This window comes from Prunus avium, chromosome 2 (genome assembly GCF_965620075.1).
Source record: "Prunus avium chromosome 2, drPruAviu1.hap1.1, whole genome shotgun sequence".
Taxonomy (NCBI): Eukaryota; Viridiplantae; Streptophyta; class Magnoliopsida; order Rosales; family Rosaceae; genus Prunus; species Prunus avium.
In genome coordinates this window covers 40,475,235-40,485,208 of record NC_142285.1, presented here as the reverse complement: position 1 = coordinate 40,485,208, position 9,974 = coordinate 40,475,235, and the positions used below count along the sequence as shown (strand labels likewise).

The window sequence follows — 9,974 nt, the reverse complement described above, 5'->3', positions numbered from 1 at the left end:
TGAAAAATTGGGTAAATTTGAGTGCAACTAGGTTAAAAAGAGGAAAACAAGCTACAATCTATAAAAGCCATTGTTTACAAGAAAATTATGGCCTTCATGGCATCAAAATCTAACTCCCAAAGTTTTCTAACTAAACTGACTAGTCACCACTCCCCTCATCACATTTTATATCAGAAAATGTTCAACCAAGTTACTCTGTTCTACTCATCAACAGTTGTTCCTCTGTTTTGGCTTGTATCTTCCAAATCTTTAAACAAATACCAAATCATTGCTCAAAAATCAGTTGACGTTTCGCTGTTCGACGGTTGATGGCCTTCGACCACATTGGGCGAAACTTTGTTAACCGGCGCAGATTTCATCATGCATTGCCAAAATTTCAAACTCCACCGCGAAAAGCTCCATATCCTAATTCCCTGCTTTCTTGTATCACCAACACATTCACCTGCCCGCCACAAAAATCCGAGGAAGCAACAATGTCACCAATCACTCCCAGCTCTGCATTCTCCACAAACTCCGACATTTCCTCGTCCCTCAACGTCATATCCGCATGCCGCCGCCCCACCATAACAAGATCATAACCCCCCTGCAAGTTCATAACCGCATCCATAAGCTGCACGCCGTCATCCACCTCAATCTCCCGCCAGTCCAACCGGTCATTCCCAATATTCCTTAGCATGAACTCATCCACCAACGACTCGTCCAGCTTTGCATCCACCTGCTCCTCCTCATTCCGCTCTTTCAATTTACTCCTCAAAGCTATCCTGAACACCGTCATTCCGACGTTTGGATTGCCAGACATGCGTGCCGCGAAGGCTAACGCCTCGCGGTCGTCTGCTCCCCCAATAAAAAACAGAGCTACATTGCAAGAGAAGTGGACTGAGCTCAGCGGACAAGACATGCCTCTGTCGACTAGGATCCCGACCGTACACCGGGAATATAATTGCACATTGGCGTTGAAGTGTCGTATCGCGGCGACCATACTTGGTCCAACAACTCCCGGATGGTTTTCATGAAATGGTATGATGATCAGAGGCACAAACTTGTCATCAGCCAGGCGAAAAAGGCTCTCGTGCATACATTTATACGGCGCCATCATAGTGTATGCTTGGATTATGACCGGCCCGCTGGAGATTTTCAAGTAGTTATCGAATGCTTGAACCATTTGACGGGTGGCTGAGTTTTTGCGGGCGTTCTGTTTTTCAGTGTTGAAGGGGACTAGTCGGGGTACAGCGCGGCCAACCAGCTCGACTGCGTGGACAACGTAGGCGTAAATGGGGCTTGATGGTGTCGGGTTTGAGGCTTCGAGGAGGGAGGTGATGTTGGGGATACTCTCTTCGTTGTGGAAGCAACAAAGAATGCGGAACATGTCTGAGTTGCTTGGCATTGATTGGATGTTTCTGATTCGGGAAAGTATGGTTTCCGATGCTCTGGGAGGGGTGTACAAGAACCGTACCATTGGCGATGCGATCATGGTCATCACAAGAGCAGACAACACGATATGAGTGAAACATTGCTCATCTATGGCCTGCATTTGATTAAAATTTGGAACCCAAATTAATTCATTGTTGGTATATGGAAAACGAAAAACAAAAAAGAACTAGAAATTAAAGAGTCTCTGTTTCTCTCTGTTTCTTACCTTAACAGCCTTCCATGCATCGTAAACGATAAGCTCTATTAGGCCCTTCATACTCATCATCATGCTGAGGAAGAGAGCATTTCTTAATCTAATTTTGCAGCACAACGCAATCACCGTAACTGCGATAATCTTCACAACATACGACATGGTAAGTATAAGCTGAAGTTTTCTAAAACTCGACCAATCGTCCACAGAGTAGACGTTTACGGTCAAGCCAACCCGGAAAAAGAACAAGGGCAGAAAAATTTCGGAGACCATGAATTCGGTCTTTTGTACAAGTGCTGCACCAAGAGGCGGTCCATTTGGAACGACAAACCCCAAAAGGATAGGCCCAGCTTCAGGCCTCATGCCTATGATGTCAGAGAGGAAGGCCATAACAAGAGGCATAACTTGCATCGCAATCACATAGCCGTCCTTTACTTCTTGTCCTTCTGGTGTTCTCTTGACGATCCATTTTATAACCGGCCGTATGACAAAAACAGTGAATAATATCAATGCCGATAAGCTAACCAAAGTCTTAGCTCCGTCGTTTATACTTTGTTGAATAACTATGAGATGCACCACCGTGAAGATCCATTGGATTATGTCGTTGATGGTGGCAGATGACATGGCAAGTTGGCCCAACTCAGAAGTCATGAGGTTGAGCTCATCCAAGGCCTCAGCTACGACAGGGAAATATGAGAAAGATAAAGAAAATGTAAGAGCTAAAAGGAAGAATGTTCCTCCAGTGAGTCCGGAAATGGTGCTGGCGATCGTGTAAACCAAGCTTGAGGTGACTGCAGATGGAAAGAGAAATCCCACCAAACTAATCTTCCAGCCATTCTTCGCCTTCATTTTGAACGTCGCCATGTCATATTTCACTGAAATTAAGAATACCGAGTATATTACGCCGACACGAGCAATAGTGTCTGACAATCCAACCTCTTTTCCTCCGAACATCAGTTTGTCCCTTAATGCCTTGTTGTGCCCTAACACGGAAGGCCCCAAGATGATGCCACCCTAAAGAAAAACAAGCAATGAAAAGAAAGGAGGGTTCAAATAACTTATTTAAGTGTACATTTGATACCAAAGAAACGCATTAGAAAAATTCCAAGAAGCATACCAGGAGATTGCAGACAAATTTGGTTTGTCCCAAAGGTCTTAGCAAACAATAAAGCGCTCGAGAGATGAGAACAAGGAGGATAATTTGGAACAACATTAGAGGATATGGAAAATCTAAAGGATTGTCTTTTAACCAAATGCCTTTGGAATCAATGCGCTGAAATGGAACACAAACTTGAATGGCCAGGATAGTTTGGGTTCTATTTATCATTTCTGTCCCTTCCAACTTGAGCACATCCATGGTTTTGGTCGTCACCTCAATCCCCCTATGAATTTTTCGAGCAGTAGATTGAAGGTAAAAATTCAATATTATTTGGTAGGATAACCACTCCCGTCACCGGCCATTACAGGTTTGAAATCGATTTGAGAATAGCTTTAAAAGTACATTATATATGTATGGAACCATGAGCAAAGCATGAGTTGTTACAGTAAAATAAGAAGGCAAGAACAGGTAATTCAAGTGATCTTGTGTTATGCCCACCTTATGCGGGAAAGAGACGTTGTAAAGGGTATAATCGTCATCACATTGGTACAAGATGATGAGAAAGCAACTAACTATACATGAAGGACAGATAGCTCAAAGTCATCAAAACGCAAGAGGGGATGAAGCTGGCCAAGTCATATATAGCTGATTTCAATTTATAGTAATTAGAATTGAGTCATTTATAGGAGCTGGAGTTTGTTGAAGCTAAGCTTAATCTTGAACTATTGTCGTTGAAAATTTGCCATTTAATCACAAAGGGAACACGTATCAAACTAGTAATTCTCATTGACTTTAAAAAATAAAAATAAAAACTAGTAACTCTTTGCATATTTGGTTTTGCACAAAATTTATTAACAGTAAAACTAGTCGAAAGGAGAAAATTAGCTAGCCATGAGCCATTCCTCCTCTGTCTACCTTCTGCCATACACATTGCCAAAAAATTTGGTAATTACCCCGAAAATTTAGTCCACTTTGCCGACCTTTTTGCAGAGTTGGCACGAAAAGCTCCATTGCCCAACTCCACGTTTTCTTGCAAAACCAACACATTCACCATTCCACCGCAGAAATCCGCAGAGGCGAGCATGTCACCAACCACTCCCAATTCGGCATTCTGCACAAATTCTGCCATTTCCTCATCCCTCAACGACATCTCAGCGTGCCGCCGCCCGACCAACACAAGGTCATAATCCCCTTGCGAGTTCCTAATGGCATCCATGAGCTGTACAGTGTCATCCACCTCAATATCTTTCCAAATCACGCAATCATTCCCCATGTTCCTTATCTTAAACTCGTCCACCAACGACTCGTCCATCGTCTCCTCCACCTCCTCCTCTTTTGTGTTCCCTTCTTTCAACTTATTCCGCAAGATGATCCTGAACACCGTGATCCCCACATCAGGGTTGCCAGACATGCGCGAGGCATAGGCCAATGCCTCGCGATCATCTGGCCCGCCAATGAAAAACACAGCCACATTGTAAGAGAAGTGGGAAACAGATAGCCGAGCTGACAACCCTCTCTCAACTAGTATTCCAACTGTACAAGGGGAATATGTTTGTACATTGACGTTGAACTGGCGGATCCCGGCCCTGACATTTGCGCCAACTGTGTACTGGTTGTTTTCATGGAATGGTAAGAGAATCAGAGGAATGTTATTGTCCTCCGCCAGACGACAAACGGTCTCGTGCATTGAATTGTAAGGGGCGATCATAGTGAAGGCATGGATGGAAACAGGCCCTTTTGAGTTCTTTGAGTAGTTCCAGAAGGCTCGCATCAATTGATGGGTTGGTGTGTTTGTGCGCTTTAGTTTCTTCGTCCCTCCCTCCTGCTGCTGCTTCTTCTTGTATGGGAGTAGCAGTGGCGCGGCTCGACCAATGAGCTCGACTGCGCGGACAACATAGGCTAAAATGGGGCTCTGCTCTGTTGGGTTCGAGGATTCTAACAGGGAGGTGATGTTGCGAACACTTTCCTCGTTGTGGACACAACACAGAATGCTGAAATCGGAGTTGAATCGGGGAGATTGGATGTTTCTGGTGCGTGAGTGCTTGCTTGATGGCTCGAGTCGTATTTGAGGCTTGTACAAAAATCGAACCACCGGCGTTGCGATCAATGTCACCAGCAGCATAGACAACACGATTTGAGTATAAGATTGTTGGTCTAACATCTGCACATAATGTTTAAGAAGTTAGATTGTCATGTTCATATAAGATTCTTTTCTTTTCTTTTCTTTTTTCTTTTTCTTTTTCTTTTTCTTTTTCTTTTTTTTACATTAAACATTAATTCAGAGTTTAATGGAAAGAAAAGAAGAGAAGAGTGTGATTGATTACCTTGGAGGACCTCCATCGACTAAAAACGACAAGGTCTACTATACCCTTGATGTTCATGATCAAGCTGAGCAAAATACCATTTTTGAACCTAATCTTGCAGCACAAGGCAGCCACTGTAACTGTCACAATCTTTGCTCCATAGGTGAGCAAAATAACCATCTGAAGCTTGCCAAGACTTCCCCAATCCTGGAACGAGTACACATCGGTCATGAAGCCGACGCGAAAGAAGAAGACCGGAAGAAGAAGCTCGGAGACCAGGAACTCAGTCTTTTGTATCAATGTGGCACCAAGAGGCGGTCCATCCGGTATGACCAACCCCAAAAGTACAGGGCCAGTCATAGGAGTTGCGCCCAAGGCGTCAGAAATACCTGCAGAAACTAAAACCCCAAGAAGTATTGCCACCACATAAACCTCCTTCACTTCCTTGCCTTGTGGTGTGTTTTTAATAATTACTAGAATAAGGGGTCTTACAATAAAGAAAATCAAAACTGTGAGTGCAAATAAGGAGACCAAAGCCAAAATTCCATGGATTGGACTTTTTTTGGTGAAAACGATATGGACCGCCACTGAAAGCCATTGGATGGCTTCAGTGACCAGAGCAGAGGACATGGCAAGATGGCCTAGTTCTGAAGTCATGAGGTTGAGTTCATTCAAGGCCTGAGCTATGACCGGGAAGAAGGTGAAAGAGAAGGAAGAGAAAGAAAAGTAGAGGAAGAACATTCCTCCTTTGAGACCAGGAAGGGTGGAGCCTATTGGATGAGCAAGGCCTAGGGATACTGCTAAGGGAACAAGAAACCCAGGTAGACCAATCTTCCAAGCATTCTTTGCTGTCCTTCTCAACATGTTTTTGTCAAATTTGACTGCAATTATGAACAAGGAGTATAATGTGCCCAGTAGAGAAAGTATCTCAAACAAGTGAGCATCTTTGTCTCTGAATAGCTTCTCTCTGATTACCTTCTTGTGCCCTAGCAGAGAAGGCCCCAAGATAATCCCACCCTGCAAATTAAAGATGGAGGCTTCAAATTAAGACATGATCAATACATCCAAAAAAAAACCAGTAAGCTGCTCCTTAATGTTTTCAATTAACCATCAAAGCTAGAATATGGCATTGTGATAAACATAAATAAATTTCCATAAAGTTGCTAGAATATTATGAAATAAACAATAGGGGGACAAACAACCTTAAACACTACCAGAGGACGATATCTAAAACATGTGAAGTATGGAGATGAATATGTACCAGGAGATTGCAGGCAAATTTGGTTTGTCCCAAAGGCCTGAGAAGATAATAAAGCGTTCGAGAGGTAAAAAGGACAAGGGTGACTTGGGCCATGATTAATGGAAATGGATAATCTAACGGATTATCTCGTAACCAAATGCCTTTGGAGGAGATGGACTGTTGTGGCTGACAAATGGCTACAGGGACCAATCCCGCAGCTGCGGACGGGCTGGTAATTCTCAATGTCACCTCCATTCTTGATGTTTGTACACCTCCCGACTTGAGCAAATATTATTAATCTTCAATCTAATCACATTGCCAGAATACCAATTAATGTTTAGAGATTCATAGGGTTGATTGTAATTCTCACCCTATGAATCGTCCAAACGGATTGAAAATGAAATGCAGTAGTAATGTGACAACCACAACCGCCGTAGCCGTGGCTGCCGCCCCTAGACGGTTGAGTAGGGAGGCCTTGGGGCGAAAGGTAAATTGGAATTGGAATGGGTTGATCTTTGGCCTTGGGTTCAGCCGCGCGGTAAAAGTCGTTGTAGAAGGTATGGTCATCATTTTATGATCAAAGAGTGGCAAATTTCATCCGCAAGAAAAGTGGTCAACTCCCGCAAGGGAAAATTTTATTTGCATCAACCTATTATTATTAATTTATCTTCTTCTTTTTTTCTATTTACATCAACCCACTATTTGAGTTTCAACAAATATTAAGGTTCATTTATGCAAGGACTTTCTCCTTCTTCTTTTTCTTTTTTTTTTATATTGTAAAAGGTATGTAAGTCAAGTATTTAAGAGTAGTTATCCTCTTAATAAAAAATAAAAAAAAAGTAGTTATCCTTGCATCTAAAGCATTGTGTCCGAATCCTTCTTCTCCAATATAACTTATTTATAAAAAACATATGAAAATTTAATCAATGAGCAAACAAATGAAGTTTTTTCTTTTATGGGTTTTGTTTGTTGGTTGGTCTTGAAATTATCATTCAATAGAAAGCTCAAATAAATTATCTACACAAAATAGAAAGCCCAATTGACTCAATTCAATTCATTCTAGTTTCTCTCTTTTGTTTTTTTTTTTTTCTCTAAGGATTGTGAACAAATTAGAGGCTATAATTTTTTTTTATTTTCATTCATGTTAGGGAGGGGGGAGTATTACATGGGGGTTGCCTCAAGATTGTTTTCTACATGAATCGAATCCGTGTGCACTTGAGAGATGGGAAGAGTTTGACCCACTTTTTTATTATGGTGCCAACCCATGTGGAATTAGAGGCTAGAATTGACCAGGCAAAAACAAAAGTTCAAATTATCCACAATCCATGTGAAGGAAGGCGACGATATGAATTATATCTATAAAGTTATCAAGACGAAGGAAGTTGGAAAAATTGTATTTTGATTTTGCAGCCAAAGAAAGCCACTGCGTCAGCAAATACGCGTAGTGGCACTCATCACTGTCGAAAAAACAAACCCGAGCTTTCCTTCCTTTCATGATCATCCCCCAACCTAACACTATTCTATGACCCAACCCAATCGCTTTTATTGCTCCTCTCCATTTTGCACCACATAAAACTCAACACGTCATTCATAACATGACCTTTGGCCTCAATAATCTGCCACCGTGTCCTACCCAATCTGCGACACGTGGTGCACATGCAAACCCTAGACCAGTGGTTTGTCTAGTGTCGACGAGCAAGACAGGATAATCCTTCCTGACCGAATAAGGGAGACATTATTATTATCCTATCTTCGTTTTTACTTTTCATTGTTTGGGTGGGCTTTATTGTGTGCTACAAGTTATAGTTTTTAATTAATTAATTTTATACGGAATTACAAGATATAGTTAGATGTGTAAAATATCTTTTTTGTGATGTTGAAGAGCTACATTAGTTGTAGATATGTTTGCACATCCTCTTTTATGTGAGTAATTTAAATTATCATTTTGTATATAAAATAAAAGTATGAATACAATTGTTATTGTTTTTTTTTTGTCTGAACCACGAGGTGGTCCTGGATGGGCCTCAATTATGAGTGGCACCTTTAAGCCTTAACCACAACCCAGACTAATCCCCGCTCACACCGGGTCGGCCCTTAAGGGGTAAAGTATTGGCCAAAGTGGTGACTTCATATGAGAGCAGGGATTGAACCCCTGACCTCTCTTAAGGAATGAGAGTGCCAAACCACTCACACCAACCACTTTGGTTTACGATTGTTATTGTTAAGTAACGGGTAATGACTCCTTAATTATAAAGAACCAAACACTATGTGTAATAATCGCATACAACTTTATAAATTACGTTCTTTTTTTATTAATAAATTTTGCTTTGTTATAACAATATAGTAGTATATGCAATGGTTAGGATTAATGCAATTTTATTGCATGTAATTGAACTAAAACAATAAAATTTCACTTGCAACAGTGTGATTTAGTTCATTGCAAATTACAATAGAGGGTGCTATGCGATAAATCCTCTATTGAATTGAAATAGGCTAATCATGGGACATGCCAATAAAAAATATAATAAAATAAAAATTAATGCATGTGTAGCATGCATACTTATACCTTTTTTGCTTATATTTTTTAAAATAATCCAAATATACAAGTTCGTTTGGCCTGAAAATAATTTTTTTTCTTCAAATATATATTCAAAATTAGTATATTTTTAAAGATTTCAATGGTATGAATTATTAGTGTTATTAAATTTATCCCTTTTTTAAAAAATTTGAGTATGTGTAAGAAGATATAATTATTGATATGAAGGTATTACATTGTACCATTGCAAATAAAATTGCAGTTCAATTCAAAAGATCCGAAAATAGTTCAATTTGCATTGAACTATTGAACAACCATTGTAGATGCTCTAATACAAAATTTCACATGCAATATAATTTTTTTTAAATACTAATAAGAGCTTCCTAATAAAATCATATTAATAACGTTTAGTTTTATATCATATTTAAATGTCTACTTTTGTGTCGATCGATGTAGATTCAAAGCTAATAAGATAAACCATGTCGTTGATTTAGGACGGCTATAATCCAATAAATCTATATTGACGCAGTGTTTTCTTTATGTGTAAGTAACTATAGTGTGGATATTTATGTTGAAATTTTAAAGATATGGATCGACCTCAATACTAATATCGATATTGTCATCAACTTAACCACATGTATAGTCAGATGTATGTTGTATTTTTGTTGTTGTCAAGTTTTCGATGTGGGACTTTCTTCCACACTCCCCCAGACGTGGAACTACTTTTTAGTGGGCTACATGTACAACCAATTCTATACCGACAACTCTTTTTATTTATTTATAAATTCGATACTTCAATTTTGGGAATTTTTGGGGTTTTATCTAATTGAAGTTCAATCGAGCCAAGTAAATTAGCATACTCTGATACCATATTAAGATTTAAGAGTTTGATAATAAACAAGATTTTAGAGGGACAAACTTGTGGCCCACTACTACCAATATCGATATTATCCTAAACTCTAAGAGGTTTTATACAAAATAACTTAGTGTTATTAGTAATGAAACAATTCATTATATGTTTTATTTATTTTGTCAAATTTTTGATGTGAGACATATTATTCAATAATTTATTGATATTCATGTACTTATGTTTATATTTTACCTAAGTTAGGAAGAAAAAGGGGAAAATTCACATACATGATATCAGCGAGACTTTAATCTAGAACCACGCCAAA

General features: G+C 39.7%; 2 protein-coding genes across 2 annotated transcripts; both read right to left on the bottom strand.

Moving 5' to 3' along the window:
- Nucleotides 1-331: 331 nt before the first annotated feature.
- LOC110761754 (cation/H(+) antiporter 15-like) lies at nt 332-2,978 on the bottom strand. The gene is made up of 3 exons (XM_021964316.2): nt 2,739-2,978; nt 1,637-2,635; nt 332-1,525 (listed from the first exon to the last, which is right to left on the bottom strand). Exons 1-3 carry the CDS (start codon nt 2,976-2,978, stop codon nt 377-379), a joined length of 2,388 nt encoding a protein of 795 aa, XP_021820008.1. The 3' UTR covers nt 332-376.
- A 508-nt stretch (nt 2,979-3,486) lies between these two features.
- On the bottom strand, nt 3,487-6,787 carry LOC110761882 (cation/H(+) antiporter 15-like). The gene is made up of 3 exons (XM_021964468.2): nt 6,285-6,787; nt 5,045-6,040; nt 3,487-4,881 (listed from the first exon to the last, which is right to left on the bottom strand). Exons 1-3 carry the CDS (start codon nt 6,516-6,518, stop codon nt 3,670-3,672), a joined length of 2,442 nt encoding a protein of 813 aa, XP_021820160.1. The 5' UTR covers nt 6,519-6,787; the 3' UTR covers nt 3,487-3,669.
- Between the last annotated feature and the right edge of the window lie 3,187 nt (nt 6,788-9,974).